Source organism: Lacerta agilis, chromosome 13, assembly GCF_009819535.1.
Source record: "Lacerta agilis isolate rLacAgi1 chromosome 13, rLacAgi1.pri, whole genome shotgun sequence".
Taxonomy (NCBI): Eukaryota; Metazoa; Chordata; class Lepidosauria; order Squamata; family Lacertidae; genus Lacerta; species Lacerta agilis.
The window spans coordinates 15,467,055-15,491,677 of NC_046324.1; the positions used below are offsets into that span (position 1 = coordinate 15,467,055).

Consider the following 24,623-nt stretch of genomic DNA (forward strand, 5'->3'; position numbering starts at 1 on the left):
GACAACAGCAGTCTCTCCATTTATGACTCCCAGGGACTGGTATTCAGAGGCATACTGTCCGCAACGATGGAGGGAATATAATGAACAGAGGCCAACTGCAAATAAATATTAGGCAAGCTTGGCCGCTCAAGGGTTTTTAAGCTTTGTACAGAGACATCACCTTGCCAACAAAGGTCCGTATAGTTAAAGCTATGGTTTTCCCAGTAGAGATGTATGGAAGTGAGAGCTGGACCATAAAGAAGGCTGATCACCAAAGAATTGATGCTTTTGAATCAGGGTGCTGGAGGAGACTCTTGAGAGTCCCATGAATTGCAAGAAGATCAAACCTATCCATTCTGAAGGAAATCAGCCCTGAGTGCTCACTGAAAGGACAGGTCCTGAAGCTGAGGCTCCAATATTTGACCACCTCATGAGAAGGGAAGACTCCCTGGAAAAGAACCTGATGTTGGGAAAGATTGAGGGCACAAGGAGAAGGGGACGACAGAGGATGAGATGGTTGGACAGTGTTCTCGAAGCTACGAACGTGAGTCTGACCAAATTGCGGGAGGCAGTGGAAGACAGGAGTGCCTGTCGTGCTCTGGTCCACAGAGAGTCGGACACAACTAAACGACTAAACAACATCAACACTAAATACAAGTAAAATGAACATGCTAATATAATTCCCTGGGGTATCACAAAACTTTCCAATGCAAACCAATATTGTTCCAGTGCAAATTACACTCATTTTTAAAAGAAAATCTTCGAATTCAAAAATTTCCAGAAAACCCACATTCCTGGTAAAGACTGAGAACATTGGGAAGGCTCTTTCAGAGAAACTTTGCCACCATTACCAATAACCTCACATAGGAACCCCTGATAGGTGCCCAAGGGACACCCTAATAAACTTCCATGCAAAATTCAAGCCACTACCCTAGATGGCTCCAGCAGGAATGGATCAATGTGCTTTTTGAAAAAGAAAAAAAAGAGAGGTGCTGGTGCAAAGAGAAGATAGAAATTAATGTTTGAGCAAAACATTAATCAGTACCAAACTAGCTAAAAAGGCAAGTCAACGTTCAGGACAGAGGGGGCCTGAAAGCAATATAAACCCAATGTCAACAACACAAAGCAAAACACACCTCTTGAACAAATCAGATCACAAAATGTATTATTGAGTATGATACTAAAGCCTGGGAGTTTTAGTTTTGGAGCCTGTCCCTACAGTATATATGTTGACTCAAGAGCAAGTTCCATTATTATTGATTTCATTTATATTCTACCCTTTCCTCAAGATCAAGGCGACCTATTTGGTTCTCTCTTCATTTTAGCTTAAGAACCCTGTGTGATACGTCCATAATCACCTAATGAGCTTCATGGCCAAGTGTAGATTCAAACACAGATCTCCCCAACCTACGTTCAAAACCCTGTCCACTACACACCATGCCAACTCACTGGCTCTTCCTCCCTATACGTGCCCTCAGGATTCCACATTTATAATGCAATCCTATACAATTCTGCTCAAAAGCACGTGCCGCTGAATTCAATGTGGATCACCCCTCTGTAAGTGGGTATGGGATTCCAGCCTTAAAAAGTTAAACTTTCAAAGGCTGCAATACCTAACATACTTTAAGCAGCAAGTCCCACTGAACACAGCATAAGACCTATTTCTCAGTATACGTGTAAAAGATTGCAGAGCATGTTCTCTCAACAGCACAATCACATACACGCCAACCTTGAAGTAAGCTCCACTGAGTTCAGTGAAATGAAGAACACAAGAGCCCTGCTGGATCAGACCAAAGACCCACCAGTATCCTGTTTTCACAATAGCCAGCCAGGTGCCAATGGGAACCCCACAAGCAGCATCCAAGCACAACAGTACTACCCCCATTCATGTCCCCCAGAAACTGTGGCTTGAATGTACCACTGTCTCCAACCCTTGAGGTAGGAAACAGTCCACTATGGCTGGTAACCACAGCTAACCTTATCAACCACGTACCGTACTTTTCCGTGTATAAGACAAGGTTTCCCCCCCCAAAAAAACAATGTTAAAAATGTGGGGTTGTCTTGGCGGGAGATTGGTGGCTGCGGCAAGGGCTGCTGTCGATTGGTTGCCGCTGCAGCAATTGTGTGGGCGATTGGCGGCTGCTGGCGGCGAGCGGGCAGACGGTTGTTGGCTTTGGCGACACGTGTTATTCAGGCGGGTGAGTGATTTTCAACAACCCTGGGAAATCAACAACTCTGGGCAACCCACCAAAAAAAAAAGCAACCTCCCATTTTCTTAATGAGGAGTCCCAAAAATAGGGGGCGTCTTATACATGGGGGCGTGTTATACACAGAAAAATATGGTATTTGTCTAAGCCATCCAACACTGTGGTTATCACTACGTTTTGCACAAGCAAATTCCATAGTTACCGAAACCCTTAGGCCAATTATCAATTAAGCGCAACCTGAACCCTTCAGTGCCACCAATACCCCACTTTGAAATATTCTCTTCAAACCCCCCAGTTTTCCGATTCAACCTTTAAAAAACAAAATTCACCTAAGCAAGGTGGTTGGGGAGGGATGAGAGAAGCGCAGAAAACCGGAAGAAAGTGCCGTGCTAGACGCCGTACGATTTTTACCTGTATTTTCATTGCTTCTCTTATTACTTTATGTTATATTTTTATAGTACAGGTATTACAATTTGAACCCCACAGAATTCAAATGGTAAGCGTTCTCCTCAGCCACATTGCGAACCACCTAAATGGAACTTACGCACCACCGTTTGGGAATCCCTCCCCTAGGGATCAAGGCCTACAGCAGAAAACAAGGAAACTGTTGTCATTTCAAGTATTAAGAGTCACAGAAAGACATCTGAGAAACAACATTTTAATAGATGAAATAAATACTCCAGTACATGCAAGATTTTTTTTAAAAAAAAAGACACTGAAAAATAATAATAATTAAAAAACCCAAAACATTTTCTTGTTAGGAGTGTATTATTCCCCCACCCCGTTTTAAAACACTCACAGTAGCTTCCCACCCCCACCCCCAACTTGGAAATCACATCCAATCTCCACTCTTTTCCCACTCGACACAGCCAATGCACTTCTAACCTAACACTTGATTCAAAAGTAACCATACAGAAACCAACATAAAAAACAAAACAAAAAGGTAGCTACATCCATCATTTAAAGTTCTGCTTCTTTCAGACTGTATGAAAACTGAGGTAACGGGTTTTTGTTTTTTTCCTTCCTGCGCAACTGAACAGTAAAATTTAGAAGGGAAATTTTGGAAGACCAACGAAAAAGAAAAAAAGTTTTAAAAGCACACCCAGCGCAATTAAGGCCCTTTATCCCACCCAATCTCGATAAAACCTTAAAACTGTTATTACCACTCGCTTGTTTGTAGACCTTGTATTCTACAAAAGATGCAAAACTGAATCAACTTTGATGGTTTCTCTCTTCTTCTTTTTAAACAATCCCTCGCCCCAAATTATCAGCCATTCAATGCTGATCTGTTTCTACATAGGTTAAAAGGTAAATCTTTTTGCTGCCTACCCCATTCAAAAAAATATTTTTTTAAAAAAAATCAAAAGATTGGGCTGATCTACACAAATTCTTTGGTATACATAAAACAAAGGGCCAGTTGAGGGGAGCCTAAGTACATTTGTGTTAGCAGTGACCAAGGTATACCTAAACTGAAAAGATTAATTCACAGAAATTGAGTTCGCTGGCGGTAGAGTCCGAGGCGAAGATCTTTCCCTCAGTGCCTGAGATAACAGATTGCAACCATCCGAGACGGCGCAAGCCGAGTTCCGCAACCGTTCCCTGTATTCAGTTGTTTTGGAGCTACTTTCGGAGTGTTGGGCTATATCCCTGAGGCATTGGGTAAGGAGCACACAAGCCGAGACGACACTCATTGCGCCCCCTAAAATGGCGGTCTGCACGGCTTTACCTTCCGGGTTGATGGCGGCCGCTTTGCCCAAAAACTGAGGCTCAGTGGCAAAGCCCACCAGCGCACAGACAGACTGCACCAAGGGCCCGCTGAACAAGACGCAGCGGTTCCGTGTCAGCTCGCTGGGCGAAGTCTTGACCTCCTTGACGCAGGCCAATAGGGCCGAGGCGCTGGTGCTCATGCACTTGACGCTCAGCTTGAACTGCTCCTTGGCAAACTTATCCTTGGATTTCTCACTGGCCAGGACACAGGCGTCCGTCAGGAATTTCAGGTTCTTGGACATGTTCTGGGAAACCTCCAGCAGGAGCTGAGGGCTCATGTCAGCCAAAGGGGTGGTCTTCAAGATCCCACAACCGTGCTCCACCTCATGTTTGCACCGGGTCACCTTGTAGCGATCCACCAGGCCGGGCGATGCTGGCTGAGCCCCCGGGGTCTCCACCGCCGCCAGGTAAGCGGCATGGGCAGAGCACTCCGTCAAGGAGACCACCAGGTCCCCCATCTCCACCAGGATGTCCCCCACCTCCGCGAAGCGCCCCATGTTGAGCTGGCTTTGGACGTCGTGAGTCAAGATGGAGAGGCCTTTCGTCCTGGCGATGATGGTGTCCCGGCATTTCTCGAAGGACTCCCCAAAGACAGACAGGCTATCCGTATTGACCGGCCGGCTCTCGCTGGACAGCAGCAGCAAATCCGCCACCAGCTGCATCTTGCTCTTGCAGTGGTCGCAAATTGAGATGAGCTTCTTCCGCTGCAACGCACCGCTGCTCGGGGTGGATACCTCGCTAGTGGACTTGCCAGAGCCGCCGCTAGCCATAGCGCCTGGGGGGCACACGCATGCCTCTTGGGACCCCACTGCTGCCGCCACCCCTCCCGCTCCTGATGCCTCCGGAGGAGTCCCCACTCAGCCTGGCAGGATCTCTCTGCCTTTTCCGCACCATCATTCCATTAATCTCCGCAAGTAAAAGTAAAGTCTTGGTGGGCCAGAGGGAGAGGCGTGAGCCGGCCGGAGAGCAACCCAATCCAAAGGGAACCTGATGCTACTCCACTTTCACAGTGAACTAATAGGCTTGGAAACAAGCGACAGGTTTCCTGACTCTTGGGGAAGACTGGATCCTCAATTCCACAACGGCATGATCAATTATCGTTCCCTTTCCTTCCCCATCTGCAGATGGACCGTTCTTTGGAGAGAAGCGTTATTAGCAAATAATCCAAATTGAGCTGCTGCAAAAATAACAACAGGAGCAATCATTTAAAATTTTAAAAAAGTTTCCAGCTGAATAAATTACAGTGGCACATTTAAATTCATGAGGAAAAGAGTTTGGGTGGGATGGGTTTTCTTTTTTGTTTTTTTTAAAAGAAAAGAAATGGGAAGAGGGGCTGAAATAGGCGACGATCCTGTTACCGTTTCACTCCTTTCCAATCCAAGCTGTCCCCGTGGCCCGGAAAGCGGCGAGCCAACGCCATAGGCTCCTTTAACAGCTCCCGAGAAGGCAGGCAGGCATCTCTTCCTCTCCCCGTTGCTATCAGGAAGAACAGCAGAGGGTGTGGCCCGGCGGAGCTGTGGCTGGGGGAACTGGCCGCGCGCAGGAGGAGGAGGAGGGTTGCCGCTTTGATTTGCTAGGCTGGCCCCGAAGTGTTTTGTGCGCACCTCACCTCCGGTGCAAAAGAGGACACGGCAGATCGTGGAAGGCGAGGCGAGGAGGGCGGGCGGAAAGCAACGATTTCCTCTCCCCCAACACCACCCGGATCCAGCCGCTGGTGGAGAAGGAAGGCAGGAAGGAGGGAGGGAGGGAGGAATCCTCAGCTTAGCTTGCCGCTTTTGCTTTTCTTTTTCGCCACCTCTCTCCTCTCCCGCTTTTCGCTCCGATCACGACGCCCAGCGTCCCCGGGAAAAGCGGCGGCGGCGGCCCTCCAGGGGCGTTGGCGTACCCGATCTCCGCTCGACGGGGAACTTCAGGCTCTGCCCGCGAACAAGGGCGGCGGCGGCGGCTGCGCTGGGTGGCCTTTGCAACAGCTGCTGCGGGAGCCCAGCCGGCCTCCCTTCGCCTCCTCTCTCACCATACTGTATTTCCTCGCTCGGCTTTTTCTCCTCCTCCTCCTCCTCTCCAACCCTCCCCGGCTGAATCACCAACTTCTGCGGGGTGGAGGGAGGGAGGGAGGCAGAGGAATCACGAAAGGAGGGCTCCCCGCCCGCTCACCCGCTTTCCACTTCCCAAACTCTCTTTCCAGCCTCTGCAGTGGGGCTCTTATCAGCTGCCTCGGCGCGGCTGCTCCTGCATGGTCGGGGAAAGGGCGGGCGCCGGAGCCAACGCGCCTGCTGCTGCCTTTTTTCCCTTCCTCTCTCTCTCTCTCTTTTTTAATGCTTCCTCCCCGTTGCCTCCACTGTAACCTCCCTGTAAGCCTATAGCAATCTTTTGTGCGGCCTGTCGCCGCCCTTCGTTTTAAACGCTGCGGTCTTCTCCACGCCCGCTGCTGCCTTGAAGGCTCCACCCCAGCAGGAGATGGGGCGGGTGGGAGAAGGGAAAGAGGCGGTGTCACCGCCCGGTATAACAGGCGGCGGCGCCCTTGCTGTGGTCGCCGGCTCGATTGCGCTTTTACGCACGCAGATGCGCTTGGATCAGGAGAGGGACGTGGGAAGGTTCTGGCCTGTGTATTCAGCCCAGCCTGCCCGTTGCTTCCCTCCCCACCCCCGATTTTTTTTAAATTAAAGGAGCATAATCTATCCCCGCCCCCTTTTTGCAATATTAGCTTCCCAGCTGTCAGCAAACATTACTTGGAAGTCCTGTTGAAATCTGGGATACCTTTCTAAGGAACCAGGCATAGGATGAGGTCTCTGCCTCTTTCCCACCGGTGTTGGAAAAACCACGAACATCTTTCGAGCTACGAGATGGGCGCTGCCAGTGGTTTATTGGAGCGTTTTGAATACAGAAGCATTTCTTTTGGTTTCTCCTTATGGAGGAGAAAATGAAAGTGTGCAAACCTAACGGGGTCAGCCTGTGGGCACTGCCACCTGATTGGATTGTGGGTTTTTTGTTGTCCAACTAGGCTAGAGAACACTTTACTACTACTTTAAAAAGACAATATTAGCATCCTCCCATTAGTTGTTGGAAGCTGCCCAGGCTTTACAGAGATGTTAACAGTCCACATAAGTGACCAAAACAATGTGTGATAAAGATAATTAGCAGACCACAATTTAACAAGCTGAGAGCGTATAAAGGCCTGTGGGAGATTGAAAGCATGGTTCCAGAAAAGTGTTTTAATGTATCCCTGAGAGGCAAGCAAGAATGAGCAAAGGTGAGCTTGATAAGGAGAGAACAGGGGTCTCCACCATGGTCTAGGCCCTGCTCCATGTATCTTTGCCACTTCCCTCACAAACCAGGATGTGATAACTTATTTACTTCTAGCTATTTATCAAGATTGAATGAAGAAAATCTCAGTGGTTTACATTAAATAGTATAAGCTGACTCTCCTTCACTGGAGAGGTTGGATGGTCATTGTCAGGGATTTTTAGATGTGATTCCTGCGTCGCAGGAGCTTGGACTAGATGACCCATGGGGTCCCTTCAAACTCCACTCTTCTATGATCCATTAAAAACAGCAATTAAAAGCAAACTTTTAAAAGCAAGTAGATGTAATAAAATTGTGAAAATACAGATAAAACCAACAGTTTTGGAAACATAGAATCATAGAATCACAGAGTTGGAAGAGACCACAAGGGCCATCCAGTCCAACCCCCTGCCAAGCAGGAAACACCATCAAAGCATTCCTGACAGATGGCTGTCAAGCCTCCGCTTAAAGACCTCCAAGGAAGGAGACTCCACCACACTCCTTGGCAGCAAATTCCACTGTCGAACAGCTCTTACTGTCAGGAAGTTCTTCCTAATGTTTAGGTGGAATCTTCTTTCTTGTAGTTTGAATCCATTGCCCCGTGTCCGCTTCTCTGGAGCAGCAGAAAACAACCTTTCACCCTCCTCTATATGACATCCTTTTATATATTTGAACATGGCTATCATATCACCCCTTAACCTTCTCTTCTCCAGGCTAAACATACCCAGCTCCCTAAGCCGTTCCTCATAAGGCATTGTTTGACTATTTTGGTTGCCCTCCTCTGGACACGTTCCAGCTTGTCAGTATCCTTCTTGAACTGTGGTGCCCAGAACTGGACACAGTATTCCAGGTGAGGTCTGACCAGAGCGGAATACAGTGGTACTATTACTTCCCTTGAGCTAGATGCTTTACTCCTATTGATGCAGCCCAGAATTGCATTGGCTTTTTTAGCTGCTGCATCACACTGTTGACTCATGTCAAGTTTGTGGTCTACCAAGACTCCTAGATCCTTTTCACATGTACTGCTCTCAAGCCAGGTGTCACCCATCCTGTATTTGTGCCTTTCATTTTTTTTTGACCAAAACAAATGTGCATAATATTGCATGTCCAGGTAGGCTCACCTAAACAGAAAAGTTTTAAAACTCTAAAAGTTTAAATAATAATAATAATAATAATAATAATCAAAAACTGTCATCACCACCCCTGACCATTGGCTAGGGCTGATGGGAGCTGCAGTCCACTGGCATCTGGTGGGCCACCGGTTCTCCACCTGGGACCTTCAGCGTGCAAGTGCCTTGTCTTGTCATTGAGCTACACCTGCTCCCATGGCATGTTTAAGTATATATTCTCAAGAGCCACTTTGAGCTTTTGATAGGGGAAAGCCAGGGTATAATTTCTGCAAATAAATTAAGCTCTACTTGCCATTTCCAAGGCATGTTTTGGTGTGAATGGAGATGGTACTATCGAAAGCAAAGGGGCTGCTTTAAAAATTATAGCTAATCTATGGGTCTGGAGAATACAAACAATGCCTTTGTGAAAAGTCAATCTAATGCATTTTAATATACTCCGGAAGGCACCCAGAGTCGCTGCAGGACATAACACTTCAATTATATAGTCCAGCTCAGGAAGGGTGGGGGTCCGCTTATTTTGTGCTTGTGCACTGTAGTCTCCTTTGATGTTTTTTTTTTTAAAGGCCTTAAGGGTGCGCCCGCAAATTCCTGTTCATGGTAGTGACTCTTTTATTTAAATCAGTCATGTTATCCATGCAGACTGCCCTGAAAAGTGCTTATGTTTTTCAGCCTAATAAGACATCGTGACTAAAGGCATCCAGACATTGTCTGCTGTGGTCCTGCATTTGGTGCGTAAAATGATATTTGTCTCTACACCAAACTGGTGACTTTTCTGTGCACAAAACACTAATAAAGTTCCATACTTTTATTTTCTTCTTCAGAAGTAAATACCTATCTGCTACTTTTTGTAAAGTAACTTAACAGAGCAATCCTAACTACAGCAAGCCAGTGTTATTATGGGATCCTCAGAGGAGAGAGCTTGATGGGAGTTGCTGCCCCTTCTCAATGATGTCTGTTGTGGTTGGTCTCTAAGGTGCTACTGGAAGGAATTTTTTTTATTTTTTTTATTGTTTTGACTATGGCAGACCAACACAGCTACCTACCTGTTGTGGTTTTGGCTGTCTTGGCCTCAGCAAAGAAAAATCTCTCCCTGGAAAACACACACACACACACACACACACACACCACTTAGATCAGGAAACAGAAAAGATACCGGTACTTGGTTATTTTATTCATATACCATATTTCTGCCAAGCTGCTGCTTGTCAGTGTAGACCAGGGTTTCCCAAACTTGGGTCTCCAGCTGTTTTTGGACTACAACTCCCATCATCCCTTGCTAGCAGGACCAGCGATCAGGGATGGTGGGAATAGACAACACTGGGTTAGACCAACATTAAAATAAAACAAAAACACAGGATTAAGATAATTGCTAGGCTTTGCTAAGTATAAAATGTTTTGTTCCCATTTATTTTGCTGCTGGCCTTCATGTGTTTGAGAGCCACCTTAGTATTTCTTCTGGAAATGGAAAGGCAGTATATAAATTTAAAATAATAAGAATAGGCATTAAGGAGATTGCATGGTTGGCTGGATTCTGCACCTACAGTTGTCAGGTTCTCCATTTTATTATTGTTATATTTATTTTTATTATTTTTATTAAATGTGCATTCCGCCCTTCATCCAAAGATCCTAGGACGCTTCACAACAGAGAAATATGGTTTCCTCTTTCCCTTCAGAAACAAATGTAAACGGAAAAGAATTTCTGTTCTATTCAATTTCGAAAACATGGTTCGTCCCGCTCCCCCCGCAGTCTGAAGTGGTACAGCCCTCCGCCCTTCGTTCTTTCCGGCTCCTTCCCACTCTCCCACCCACCTCCGCCCGTAGTTTTCAAATCTGGCTGTCCCGCCCACTTCCTCCTGGCGCCTGCGCAGAACTGGTAAGGAGGCGGGAACGGGGCGGAAGAAGGTTTCCCAGCCAGTACCGGCGGCGTCGCGCGGCGGGACAAGATGGCGGCGGCCCACCGATGGCTGGGCCTGGTCTTGGCCCTGTGTGCCTTGGCGGCCGCTGCCTCCGCAGCCGAAGAGCCGAAGGAAAAGCCCACTGAGCAGGCGAAGAAGGAGAAGAAGAAGAAAAAGGACATTCGGGACTACAACGACGCCGACATGGCGCGGCTGCTGGAGCAGTGGGAGGTATGTCCGTGAGGGAAAAGGGGGCATACCTATTTGACTGGGTTGCCCCAACAATTCCGGGGAGCTTCCATATATAAACATAATATAGCACTACATATGAAGAAGCTTCCCTATGGTTATTTTTATTTATTCATTTAGCAGGATATAAATGTTCCTAACTGTTGTGTGTGTGTTTTTAAGTAAAAGAAAAACATTTCCGTTATTTTTTAAAAAGGACAGATTAAAACAAGACATTTAAAAGCATTCAGAAGGTGATTACAATTAGCAGTAGCTAACAGAGAGTGGGCACTTGCGACTTCTGTGTGCCCAATCCATTAATTTCAGTGGGTGTGCTCCGAGTAGGGCATAGGCACAGGCACAGGGGGAATAGGAGGAGAGAAGTTGGTTGGAAGGGGGTGAGGTTCAAGCCTAGAGCTAGTTTAATTGAATGTGGGGATAGTAAGGAAATAGTCCTGAAGGAGAGGCTGCCTCTGAGCATGTGTGGAGTGTGTTGGTCTTCATTGGGGAAGAGTAGGGTTGGCAACTGCAGTGTGATGGTCTAAGAAAACCAGGTACAGTATTATGGAAGTCAGAACACTTCCAGTAATTTAACTGGGGTGTACTGCAGGGGCGTACCCAGGATCAAAACTAGGGGGGGGCAAGCCATGGTCCCCCCCCCCCGTTTTCCCAGAGTTGTCGACCTTTTGGCTGGCGGGGTGGCATGACATGGGCCCAGGACTCCCGTGATGCAGGGGGCAATAACCAGAGGCGTAGTAAGGTTAGGTGCAGGGGCATCTTAAGCATATCCGGCGCCGGAGTACAAAGATCCCTCCAGAGGGCGCCTCCCATTTCCCACATCATACATTCAACACACATTTAAAGCACATGATTTCACCCAGAGAATCCTGGAAACTGTAGCTTCCCACTCACAGAGCTACAGTTTCCAGGATTCTCTAGAGGAAGTCACGTGCTTTAAATGTGTGGTCTACTCTAGAACTGGCATCAGCGGCTGAACATCTGCTTGACATGCGGAAGGTCCCTGGTTCGGTCCCTGACATATCCAGGTATGCTGGAATAGGACTGCATAAAAATCCCAGAGGGCTGTTGTCAGTCAGTGTAGACACTATGGAGCTAGGTAGGCCAGTGATACAACTCTGGTTAAGTTATCCCTCTATAAAAGTAATATTTCATTTCCTCAGGTCATGTGTCCCTTGTTAAACTGGCAGAAAAGGAGGGGCCCCACCCATTTTTTGCACCTGTCCTGCCCACCACTAGTATGCCACCCCTGAGAAATGGCCCTTCATGGAAAAGGTTACCCATTCCTGGTTTAAACTACCTTTTTATGAGTAAAAGTAATCCTAGCTTCATTCCAGAATTACAGTATCTGATGTTTACATAAACATTTTGGAAACAGATTTGTCAGGGGTTGGCTTCATAATTTCTCAAACTTTTTGGAGTCCTCTGTCCATAGGAAGCCCAAGTGAGCCAGTAGTATTTGCTCAAGTTTGCTTGGCATTCTTCTTCCTCACTTACTGGAAAATTAAGTGTCTTCCTTGTATTTTTGAAGTAAAAGGTAAAAGGTAAAGGACCCCTGGACAGATTAAGTCCAGTCAATGGTGACTATGGGGTTGCGGCGCTCATCTTGCTCTATAGGCCGAGGGAGCCAGTGTTTGTCCGCAGACAGCTTCCGGGTCATGTGGACAGCATGACTAAGCCGCTTCTGGCGAACCAGAGCAGTGCACAGAAACACTGTTTACCTATTTAACTACTTGCACTTTGACGTGTTTTCGAACCGCCAGGTTGGCAGGAGCATGAAAAAAAAATGGATTAAGCAAATAAGAGAGCCAGGGAAGTATAGCAGTTAAGAATGTTGGGCTAGGTCGGACCTGAGGGAGGCCCAGGTTCAAATCCCCACTCAGCCAAGAAGCTCATTGCATGACCTTGGACCAGTTGTCCTCTCTCAACCTTGCCAACCTTGCAAAGTTGTTACAAAGATGAAAAGAAAATCATGTTTACTTCCTTGGACACCTTGTGGGAAATGGAGGAGTATAACTGTAGTAAATAAAGAAAACAAGCAAGCAAACAAACAAACAAATATGGACTGTGTTACTGGAAAGGTACTTTTCCCCAAGTCAAACCATCTAGCTCAGTACTGCATACACTGACTGGCAGCAGCTCTCCAGGGTTTCAGGCAGGGGAGATTCTTAGCCGTACATGCAGATGCCAGGGAGGAAAACTTGGGTGCAAGGTGTTCTAACCACTTAAGGGGATGACCCTCCCCTTAAGACATAGATACATTGGAAGCCACATTATGCAAAATCAAACTCTTGGTCCATCTAGCTCAGTATTGCCCACACTGACTGGCAGTGGCTCTTCAGGAGTCTTTCCCACTTCCCAGCCCTAACTAGAGATGCCGAAGATTGAACCTGGGACCTTCTGCATCAAAGCAGATGCTCTGCCACAGAGCTATGACTCCGCCCCCTGCTTTATTTGCAGATTAAATAAATAGCTGGAATGTTGGGAATTAGAAAAAAACGAAACAACCAGTTATTCCCAGACTAGCTGGTGGGGGGGGGCACTCCAGCCATGCTTAGGGCCATTTGCCCCTCTACCCGCCTTACCCAATTCCCCCTTCCCTACCTGGCTGACTGGGGAGTGGGCTCCACTCTGCCAAGGGGGGATGCAACAGAGGTTGGCACCCTCTTCCAACAGAGCCAAGTTTGCTCATCTAGTCTTCTCTTGTTTCCCCCACCTGGCATGGACCTGGGCTGGGAGGGATGAGATGGAGCTTTACTTCCCTCCTTCCCCTCCCTCTTTGATTCCAGGGTGTTGGGAGGGGGGTGTTTCCCCCAATGCATTGCCTTTTTAACCCTTCTCTGGCCCCTTCAGCCACAGATTCCTATGAAGGTCACTATGTAGCATCTTGGTCAATGCTGAGGTTCATGGACAGGAATTTTGAAGTCGTTTTTATATGTTGCAAACCCCGTTCTGCCCTGTTATGCCTTGTTCCTGCCCCACCACTGTTACAGTTTCACAATATGAGTATTTATTATCATCGCCAGCCCACCTTTTATTATTTTCACAATATGAGTATTTATTATCATCGCCAGCCCACCTGGGAAATCCTTCCCAGGAAAGTAACGTTTTTAAATGCATTGAGAAATTCATTTTAAAAAATTAAAAAAAAATTCCTTCCAGTAGCACCTTAGAGACCAATTAAGTTTGTTCTTGGTATGAGCTTTCGTGTGCATGCACACTTCTTCAGATACACTGAAAAAGAAGTCACCAGACTTGAATGCAAACTTGATAAAGACTTGAAGGCAGGAAAGTGGAAAACAAAGGGTTAAATGCTGCTGGGCAAAACAGCAACTAAGGAACAGGGAGAAGCCACAACAAGGAGGGTCTTAACAACAAGGTGGTTTTAACACAGCAAAAGGCAGGGAGGGCTGAACAACAGTAATTGCTAGCGGCAGGTAAAAGGACGCTGCGAAACACCAACCCAGGAGATATTTTTGCTAGCGGTAGAAAAGCAGGGATTTTAAACAACTCAGAAAAAGGGGGACAGAGGGAAACACCAACTTCAGAGCAGTAAAGTAACTTTAAAAGGGGCGAACCAGAGGAGTTGGGGTGAAGGAATGACAGACAACACAACGCCAGGAACAGGCAAGCCCTCCAAACGTGTTAATATTCCCAGAACACAGGGAGGGAGGGAGGCGTGAGAGGGAAGAGCGAAGCCTGACGCAGAGGCAAAAGCACAGCGAGCAGAGCCGTCCCCACAGCAGCCCGCCGCTGTGAGCGCGCTCCTCCTTGCCTCCGGGACAGGAGCTGCCTTGGGCAAGGGGGGGGGGCAAAGGGAGGAACTTGGGCGGCAGGGACAGCAGCCTCCTTCTCCGCTCCTCTCCTCCTGCCCCGCTTCTTCCTCAGCCTAAATGGACGCGCCGGGCAGCCCGGGATGCGGCTCCTCTTGCCCGGCGCCGATCATTTTTGCTTGGGGGGGGGGCAGCTGGCTTCTAGGGGGGGGCAGCTGCCCCCTCCTGCCCCCCCTTCGGTACGCCCATGGTGTACTGTCCTTGCAATGTGTGAAACTTAAGTTGGGGTTTCAGGTTCATAAACATAATATTAAGTTCAGTAGCTTGAACTGTTTCAGTTTTGTTTTATGTTATACATATGTTTGTTTGTTTTATGATATTGTGTAAATGTGTGTTTGTTATATAGAGAGAACGCGAGAATGCTCCTGGATAGCTCAGTTGGAGCATGGTGCTGATAACACCAAGGTTGCAGGTTCGATCCTCGCATGGGACAAGCTGCCTATTCCTGCATTGCAGGGGGTTGGACTAGATGATCCTCAGGGTCCCTTCCAACTCTGCAATTCTATGATTCATATATGCATGCTACTTTGAGCAGAGTATGGATTTTAAAGTTTAAATTAGGAGCTGTTCTCTGAAATAAGGAACAGGAAGCAAGCCTACTGAAAAGTTTAAAGGACTATAAGCAAAACTCGATAATAATTAGCACCCCTCTTTGCTTTTGTAGTGACAACCACCAGTGCATTTTGTATAGCAGAATAATAGATAAAGCAGTAGTTTCATATGATTCGGCTCCTGCATTTTGCATCAATAGGCTTTTGGACACATTTCAGGGGTAGCCCAACACAGGCTGCATCGCAGCAGCCCAATTTCTTTAGTATCCAATGCACATGTGATTAGCAGGTTAATCTTTTCCCAGAAAAAGCTACAGGTGGTACACCAGCTGTACTTGGCAAAAGCACTCTGCCCCCACCTATCTAAATTTCAGGAGTAGTCTGAAACTGCTTATTTTTTCAGATGGAGTTTCATGTAGGTGGGATACATCTTTTTGAGTCAGTTTTCCCATTAGCGTTCCCTTATCTGAATTAATATTTCATTTTGCTTCCCACATCTAGATCCTCTGTGATCTCTGGTGCTGTTAACTAGCTTGTTGAGTTGGCAGCTTCACACATAAAGTAATGCCATGCACTCATTATCCAGAGTGCTAAATTGAATACCAGATTTCTATTTCTGAAACAAAAAAGGTAGTATTCTATTATCTCAGCAACTAGAAAGCTAAATTAGATAAACTATTCCTACATATGCATACAAAATATGCATGGTCTTCTAAATTTGAGATCTTTCAATAAGCCTAATTTTTCTAAGACATACAGTGGTGCCTCGCTAGATGAAAATAATTCGTTCTGCGAGTATCTTCGTCTAGCGAAGCACCAATGCAAGTAGCGGTTTTCGCGACGAAATTTTTTTTTCCGTCTTGCGAGGCAGCCCCATTGACAATTTCGTCTTGTGGGGCAGCCTTCCGCTAGCGAATGCCTTTCGTCTAGCGAGGCATTCGTCTAGCGAGGCATTCGTCTAGCGGGGCACCACTGTACTTTGTTGCATCAGGATACGACAGCCTGTTCCATTGCATTCTTAAGTGTTCTTTTATTTTGTTTTCAACACAGAAAGATGATGATATAGAAGAAGGAGATCTTCCTGAGCACAAGCGTCCATCTGCACCAATAGACTTCTCCCAACTTGACCCGGGCAAGCCTGAGAGTATCTTGAAGATGACCAAGAAAGGGAAGACTCTTATGATGTTTGTCACTGTGTCAGGAGAACCTACAGAAAAAGAGACAGAGCAAATTACTAATCTGTGGCAGGGAAGTCTTTTCAATGCCAACTATGACGTACAAAGGTAAGATTTTTGTCTTGGAGTTACACACCTGCCCTCACTTGCCTGGTTTAATTTTCATTTTGTATGGGCTGTGTTTATATGTCTGACCATCTAAATTACTGCTTGTTTTAAATCAATACCTTCTTTCTTGTATTTTGATCTGTATTAATGAGGATATGAAAAATGGTTTGAAAGTTTTCAAAAGAATGGCATGCTCAGTTAGGAAAATGGATATAGTTATCATAATTAATAGCTTTATTCTGTCTTTTTCCTTTGATGTAACCTCCCCCTCCTGAGACAGAGCCGCAGTGCTTATTCTTGCTGAATACAGTCTAAAGCAGTGTGGAATTTTATTAACAATTAGTAAAAAAATTTTTTAGTAATTTTCATTTGGTAAAAATAAACTGTTGAAACAGCCTCATATTTTCCTATATGAGGAAGGAAATAATCTAGAACCCATTTCAAGCATGTTTTTTTTTAAGTGCATGACTTATGGCTGCAATCTAATATACACGTACCTTGTAAGTCCCATTGAACATAGTAGGACTTAACTGTCGTAGAAACATACTTGGATTAGTTTGGAAAAGCATAGTCAACTTTAAAACCTGTTACAGTTTGCCAGTGGCCTGTGAAAATGGATGCTTGTGGCTATTTATAGGTAATACTCTTCTCACATGTGGATACACATATACTCTCTCCCCCCCCACCCCCACCTCGATTGGAATTTGAAGAAACAATGTAAGAAAAGCCACCCTGACTTGGATCAAAGCCCTATCTAGTTCAAAAAGAGACAGAGAAACAAATGTGAACTTGACCTTTGTACAGTAAGATAGTTTCTGCACATACCCTACTCTGTCCTCCATCAAAGCAAAGGGCCATAACACAGTTCAGGGACACATTCTCTTGCTAGGCAATAACATTCAGCGTGCAAAGCAGGGCCAGTGCGGGATGAAGAGTTTCAAGGGCCAGATAGGGAGACTTGGAGGGCCACATTCAACCTTGTGCCTGAGGTTCCCCATCCTTTGTTGCATCTGTATGTCTCCCCTCCACCATAAATTTGAATAAGAAATGCAATAGGCTGTATTTTCACAAGGTAGTAAATTGTAATATTCTTACTTAGGAAAGGGGTAATAAAGCCTGCAGTGCAGTTTTTTGGTTTTTTCCATTCTGAGACAAACACCTTGCTTTTAAGAAATGCAACATGCCATTTAATCCTTGGGGTTATTTATCATTCCTTTTTTGTGAGGGATGGGGCGCAGACTCTTCGCTACCTGAAACGTAAATGTTCATAACTTCAAAGGCCAGGCACTAATTGTATGCCCTTTTAAAACCTAGGTTTATCGTCGGTTCAAATCGTGCCATCTTTATGCTGCGGGACGGAGGCTATGCGTGGGAGATCAAAGACTTTCTGATAAAACAGGAGAGGTGTGCGGACGTAACTCTGGAAGGTCAGGTGTACCCTGGTAAAGGAGCCAAGGAAAGTGAAAAAGGGGAAAATGAGACCAAGCCCGAAAAATCCAAAAAGAAGAAAGATACTGAAAAGAAATATGGACCCCTCAAAGACGACAACCGTGCAACCAAGCCAAAAGAAGAGCTCTGATAAGTTAATTTGACTGTAGAGGAGGATGGTTTGGAAGTTTAGGAAGGAGAAAATAGGGTGGCCTTTCTGGGTTTCAATTCAAGGGACCAGTTTACTTATTAATGAGAGGCATTTGTTCAGTAACAGCAACGTTAATACTTAACATCAGTGGATTGCTTCTTTTAGATCTGGAGTTGGTATATTGTGCCTTGTCTACTTTCAAGCAGTTGGTTTTTCCCCCCAAACAGTTGTCTGTTTAAAGTTTAAAACAAGCACCTGTATGTTTACCTTTAGTATTAAGGACATTCCTCAAAGTATGAGAGGGGAAGAGGTGTTGCAGTTGGATTTGTGCTGTCAGCTATTTTGGAGGAGTCAACAAGGTGAATGTTTCATTGGTGATAAGAAACAAGACTTTACTTTCTAGGAGTTTCTACCTTTGCAATATTTCCATTAATGAAAATAAATGATACCCATTATTGAAAGTGGCAACCTCAGAATGTCAGCTGTAGTGCCAAAGCAGATTCTGGAAAGCACAGGTTTAACACATGCAATAAGTGTTTTCACTTCTGGTGGTCAAATGCCCAGCTGAAGTGGGAAGAAACTTGTCTATCGAATTAACAGATTTAGGGTTTCCATAGGCTCATGGTGGGCCAGTTCACTTACTCCAACCTTTCTCAACCTGGTGCCCACCAGATGTTTTGGGCCACAACACTCATCACTTTCTGAGCATTGGGCTTGTTGGCTGTGGCTGTTGGAAGTTGTAGTTTAGAACATTTGGCAGTAGGCTTAGCCATGTGATAAAATGCCGAGCCAATCCAGTAAGAGGAATGTAACAACAATAGCAAATGTATGAAGATGCAGTTAACCCTGACACTAATTGAAGAGTTTAATTCCAAAAGGGGCTTAAGTCAATTTTGACCAGTATTCCATTTGGAAGAAAATTATTTCTGACTACATTAGTACCTTGGTTGTCAAACTTAATCTGTTCCAGGCGTCCGTTTGACTCCCAAAACAGTTCAAAAACCAAGATGCAGCTTCCGATTGGTTGCAGGAGTTTCCTGCACTCATTGGAAGCCGCGTTGGACGTTCGGCTCCCGAAAAACGTTTGAAACTGGAACACTCACCTCCGGGTTTGCGGCATTCAGGAGGCAATTTGTTTGGGAGCCAAAGTGTTCAACTATGAAGGTACCACTGTACAGTCTTTCTGAATGCCAACACAATTTTCAAGGCTTTTATACAAGTTCTCCGCCCCGCCCCTTATTTGTAGCACTCATGGCAAACATCTACAGGCCAAAATTGGATTGTTTTTGTTAAAATTGACTTAAGCCCCTTTTGGAATTAAGCTATTCAATTGCAAATGGGCTCAAGGCATTCCAGAATTGCAGTGACTATAAACGGGGGGCTTATTCTGTTTAAACACAAGAGGTTGTGCTGGTTTCCTTCTTAATGTTAATTTGAAAGGATGCTGCCTTGGTGCATTTCAGATTTGTGGACACCGCACCAGATTAGATCATGCCACGTTTGATCTTTTTGAATATAGCTTGCATTTTTCTGGTGCCAAAAATACTTCCAATACTTAGGGTGCCCTAATTTGTTTATTCATATATAAAGTTTATAGATAATTGGGAAAATATTGCTGTCAACATGAACACTCCCTCCGGAATGTCAATAAATTTGTACCTTTTTCAGAACAAATTGCTGTTTGACATACGGAGTCCTGTGTCTGGGCACAGCTGTCTTGTGATGTCTGTATCTGCTCAGAGTGGCCACTAGGTGGCACCATTATGTGCCAAATTCAGATGTTGAGAAGCCTTCAGTGGCTTCTATCCTCTCTTGATTCTTGGACCAATTATATATGAATACCATTGATAAAAGCTCTCTCCTGCCCTAATTTAAGGCTTTGAAGCAGATGAGAGGTTAAGTGTTAATGAATAGCTGAGTACCATGTTTGTCCTGAGACTTCTATTTATTCCTTCCCCCCCCCTTTTACTTTCATTTTTACTTGATTTTTAGGGATTTTGCTTTGAAAGGGCTCTCCTGCATTCCATTCTGTTGTTACAAAAGAACAGGGAAATGTTGAGAAATAGAATCACAGATGTGGAAGGGACCCCAAGAGTCATCAAGTCCAATCCCCAGCAATGCAGGAATCTTTTGCCCAATGTGGGTCTCAAACGCATGACCCTGAGATTAAGAGTCTCATGCCATACCAACTGAGCTAAATGTAGATGCATTTTTTGCTGTTCAGAGGCGCTTAAAACTCACATGCAAGATGTGCTTTTTAAAAAGATGCCAGTTTTCGAATATGCTGCCTGCTAAATTTGTCTGGTGTGTGCCTGATGAAAAGCTGGCTGGTCACCTGTGGTAAGTAAAAATTTCTTCCAGGCGACTAGGTGGCAGCTTTTTTAAGGACACAAACAAAAGGCATAAGCATAGGTGGCAGCTTAGCAGGCTACAAAATGCCCCGCAGGGTTTGAAACAACCAAATTCACATACTTTATATCCCTCTGATTTTAGTGGAGGGGGAACACTTTTGTGTTGGGGTCACTGGGGCTTGAAGAGCACCAATTTTCCCTGGTTGCCTTTGGCTGGGAAGCATTTGAACTGAGAGGCAGTGTGGTGTAGTGGTTAAGAGCGGTAGACTTGTAACCTGGGCAACCGGGTTCGCGTCTCCGCTCCTCCACATGCAGCTGCTGGGTGACCTTGGGCTAGTTACACTTCTTTGAAGTCTCTCAGCCCCACTCACCTCACAGAGTGTTTGTTGTGGGGGAGGAAGGGAAAGGAGAATGTGAGCCGCTTTGAGACTCCTTTGGGTAGTGAAACGCGGGATATCAAATCCAAACTCCTCCTCCTCCTCTTTTGTGTGTGCCTTTTTCCAAGCCATCAGTATGTCCAAAACAACTAACCAGGTTAGATGTGGGCATTCAGACTAGCAGTTCTTGATGATTGATTGATTGATTGATTTATTTATTTATTTATTTATTTATTTGCAAGGCTTAATCGTTAGCTGCATCATGCCTTGGTCTTTTGGTTCTGCTAAGTTCGTGTGACTACTCTGCACACAACTCCCAACTGCAATTGTTGCAATTGGTTTTTTATGCAGATTGCAGTTCCTTGAAGCTAGCATCCCGGTTCTCCGGTTTGAAAGTTAGAGATGAGTGGCTCTGCAAGATGCATTATTCAGAATTGATTTTGTCAGTTTCTTTGACTATTTAAGAGCAATCAGGTGTGTTTTATTTTGTTAGACTTTTTCTAATTATGGGGCCCATAACCCCAACATCTTCTTTGCATGTGCACTCCCCAATTCAAGTTGAGGGAGGCAGGGGAAAGAGAGCGGAGTTAACACAACTGAGAAGACATCTGCCTGAAACTTTAGAGACCCATTAGTAGTTGGTACAGTGGTACCTCAGGTTACAGACGCTTCAGGTTACAGACTCCGCTAACCCAGAAATAACGCTTCAGGTTAAGAACTTTGCTTCAGGATGAGAACAGAAATCGTGCTCTGGCGGCGCGGCGGCAGCGGGAGGTCCCATTAGCTAAAGTGCCTCAGGTTAAGAACAGTTTCAGGTTAAGAACGGACCTCCAGGACAAATTAAGTTCTTAACCTGAGGTACCACTGTATAGAGAAAACTATTACTTTTACCAACTAGTGGCCTGACTTGGTATCAGGCAGCTTTCATACACAGGTAAGTAGATGAGCAGCCAGAATGAAACTTTTTCTCAGCTTGATTAATGCCATTGTTATGAAACCTACAGCTATTTCAAGGACAAAGCATCCTTTGACAGAGAATCTGGTCTTGCTTTCATCTCTTCGGTTGGCGTATGGCCAGTGACATCCACTCCTGTCAGCACTGCGGCGAAGAGACAGAGGTAATTCTGTTCTTTGTAGCAGATTTGGTGAGTGACAGGTGGGACTTAAAGGGCAACTCATTCAAGTAACGGTGAAATTGTAGGAACAGGAAAAACAAATGAGTGCCATAAATAAATCAGAACAGTTTCTGTACATAAACACTATTAATGTAGGGGTTTACATAAATACAGGAAAAACATACCTTTTTTCTGATTAGCTGCTATGTATCTCCTGAATGAAGAGGACACAGGTGGCGCTGTGGGTTAAACCACAGAGTCTAGGGCTTGCCGATCAGAAAGTCGGCGGTTCGAATCCCTTCAATGGGGTGAGCTCCCGTTGCTCGGTCCCAGCTCCTGCCCACCTAGCAGTTCGAAAGCACGTCAAAGTGCAAGTACCGGTAGATAAATAGGGACCGCTCCGGCGGGAAGGTAAATGGCGTTTCCGTGTGCTTCTCTGGTTCGCCAGAAGCGGCTTTGTCATGCTGGCCACATGACCTGGAAGCTGTCTGCGGACAAACGCCGGCTCCCTTGGCCTATAGAGCGAGATGAGCGCCGCAACCCCAGAGTCGTCCGTGACTGGACCTAATGGTCAGGGGTCCCTTTACCTTTTTATCTCCTGAATGCTTTTGTAAATGCCATGTCTCTAACAGTGGCCCTATGTCATGTGGCAAACATGTTTTGAATCTGAACATTGAGAAGAAGCTGGATGTGGCATGACTGAAGTCTGCTGTTAAAAGTAAAACAAATTCCACAGGAGGCATACAAGCTCTAGAGTGAGCTTGAAGTAGTTTTACAACCCAGCTAGAAAATATTTGTAGTGTGTTTGAAGTGGACACCATCTTGTGGTTTTTGATCACATGATACACTTGGTATTTAGCTGCATGGAAATGAATCCAAGGCGTAGGCTTATAATAACGAAACTTTAATAAAGTTTTAAGGCAATAAGGGCTTAAATGGCATGAAGTTAGAGAGGTCAAGAATAACCACAAGCTTCCTACTACCCTACCTGGGTTATGATGGTAGCCTTCCCAGGAACCACCTCCACCCATTGGCTGCAAATCTAAACACGCTTACTAGGAGACAGATGCCACTGAACACAGTGGAACTTCCTTCTGAGTAAACATGCATAGGATTGCAGCGTTAGTAGCAGAAACTAAGCCACCTCAAGATTTTATTAAAGCTTTTTCGTAATACAGTGATAAAAGAAACTAAAAACAAAAAGAGAAAGAAGAGGAAAATGCAGTCTCCTCCCTCAAAGTCTTCTCTTAACCCTTGTCTCACACTGAAAGTGGTGGACCCTGCCAGTTCTCAACTGGGAGTTTTCTTCTCAGTTTCTCACTCTGGAAAGTCTTCCTTTCCCTGCCTCTCTTTTTTTTTGATATAATTTTTTTATTTTTTTATATTAAACTACAATTAATACCACATTCAAACAAAAATTTCTTACATTCATCTTTGGCTAACAAGCCATGACTTCCCTCAACCCCTTCACATGGCTTTCTAATTATATCTTAACATTATACTTCTTAAATCAACCATTGCTTACCACTATCAAACAAAAAAAAGGTTTTTTACTTCTATCCTACTTACAATGATAACTCTACAAATTAGCTACAAAGCTTCTTGAAATCCTATTAACGTATTCAATTGTAAATTGTCTTTTAAATAGTTCGTAAACTTTAACCAGTCTTTGATGAACTTCTGGTCCCGCTGCTCCCGGATTCTTCCTGTCAATTTGTCCATTTCTGCGTATTCAGTCAGTTTCACTGTCCATTCTTCTACCGTTGGTAATTCCTCTTGTTTCCATTTTTGTGCTAGAAGGATTCTAGCTGCAGCCACAGCGTATTGGAAAAGTCTAGTATCCTTCTTTTCAATGTCTGTACCTACCATACCTAGTAAAAATGCTTCAGGTTTCTTAACAAAACTATATTTCAACATTTTTCTTAATTCAAGATATATCTTATCCCAATACATTCTCACCTTTTTACATTCCCACCAAACATGATAAAAGGTACCAACATTTTCTTTGCATTTCCAACACTTATTATCTGTCTTATACATCTTTGCTAGTTTAACTGGGGTAATATGCCATCTATACATCATTTTTAACAAATTCTCTTTTATTGATGTGCTTGCTGTAAACTTCATTCCTTCCCTCCACAGTTTTTCCCAGTCTTCTAGCATAATATTATGTCCAATGTCCTTTGCCCAATGAATCATCACCGACTTTACTTCGTCATCTTTCAAGTTCCATTCCAACAGCGTTTTATACATCTTAGCGAGTACTTTAAAGTCACTATTAAGTATTTCTACTTCAAACTTTGATTTTGTCTCGCTAAATCCTGCCTCCTTTCCCTGCCTCTCACGCACGGTTGGTTCTTCCACCAGCTTTGTGTGTGTGTAATCCTTGGACCCAAATAATGGCCCAGTACAGAGAACACCAAATAAAAAGAGAGAGATGGAAGAAGGGGAAAAAAGGACTTCCAACTTTCCGATGGTCAGTTACATAAAATAAATTATTCAAAACGTTCACTCTAGGGTGACAGCCAACTAACTGTTACACTTTCCCCGGTCTTCAGATCCAAATGTCTCAAATAAGCCCCCTCAAACGGATGGGGGCGGGGGGGGGGAAGAGAGGCAATATTGGGTTGTTCTTACTAAATTTATGTAAATACAGAAGAAATAAAAAATTAGCTGCATTTTTAAAGTATCACCAGCTAGCTTGACTATTTGAGGTGTTAAAAACCCTTAGAAGTGGCCTGTATAAGGTGTGTGCATGTGTGCCATTCTGTTCATGTATGCAAGTCCATCAGGTGGATCCCATGAGAGCTTTTTTTTGCTCAAGCAAACTTCTTCTTGCCTGGAGCTTTGGCAGGATGTTTCTGCAGCTGCCGCTTGCATCTTTGAGAGATCATGTGTTCATCTCTCAGGTTTATCTTTGTCTTTGGGATTCTCAAGTCTGCTTGCCATTTAATTAATTTCCCTGCATTTACAGCAGTGGGAAATCTTTTAAGTCTATGAGACTTAGGTGGTGGATATGCTCTGCTAT

General features: G+C 44.9%; 2 protein-coding genes across 2 annotated transcripts; one reads left to right on the plus strand and one right to left on the minus strand.

The window, feature by feature from the left end:
• Positions 1 to 2,987: 2,987 nt before the first annotated feature.
• On the minus strand, positions 2,988 to 6,440 carry TLNRD1 (talin rod domain containing 1). Its single transcript, XM_033167164.1, has 2 exons — positions 5,312 to 6,440; positions 2,988 to 5,130 (listed from the first exon to the last, which is right to left on the minus strand). Exon 2 carries the CDS (start codon positions 4,721 to 4,723, stop codon positions 3,665 to 3,667), a length of 1,059 nt encoding a protein of 352 aa, XP_033023055.1. The 5' UTR covers positions 4,724 to 5,130; positions 5,312 to 6,440; the 3' UTR covers positions 2,988 to 3,664.
• A 3,853-nt stretch (positions 6,441 to 10,293) lies between these two features.
• Positions 10,294 to 18,213, plus strand: MESD (mesoderm development LRP chaperone). Its single transcript, XM_033167480.1, has 3 exons — positions 10,294 to 10,491; positions 15,941 to 16,173; positions 17,488 to 18,213. The coding sequence occupies exons 1-3, from the start codon at positions 10,309 to 10,311 to the stop codon at positions 17,750 to 17,752; spliced, it is 681 nt and encodes a 226-aa protein (XP_033023371.1). The 5' UTR covers positions 10,294 to 10,308; the 3' UTR covers positions 17,753 to 18,213.
• Positions 18,214 to 24,623: the final 6,410 nt, after the last annotated feature.

Coding starts and splice junctions, on each gene's coding strand:
- TLNRD1 (XM_033167164.1), bottom strand. CDS start 4,723: ATGGCTAGCGGCGGCTCTGGCAAGTCCACTAGCGAGGTATCCACCCCG.
- MESD (XM_033167480.1), top strand. CDS start 10,309: ATGGCGGCGGCCCACCGATGGCTGGGCCTGGTCTTGGCCCTGTGTGCC. Junction 10,492..15,940: donor GGCTGCTGGAGCAGTGGGAG/GTATGTCCGTGA, acceptor TTTTCAACACAG/AAAGATGATGATATAGAAGA. Junction 16,174..17,487: donor GCCAACTATGACGTACAAAG/GTAAGATTTTTG, acceptor TTTAAAACCTAG/GTTTATCGTCGGTTCAAATC.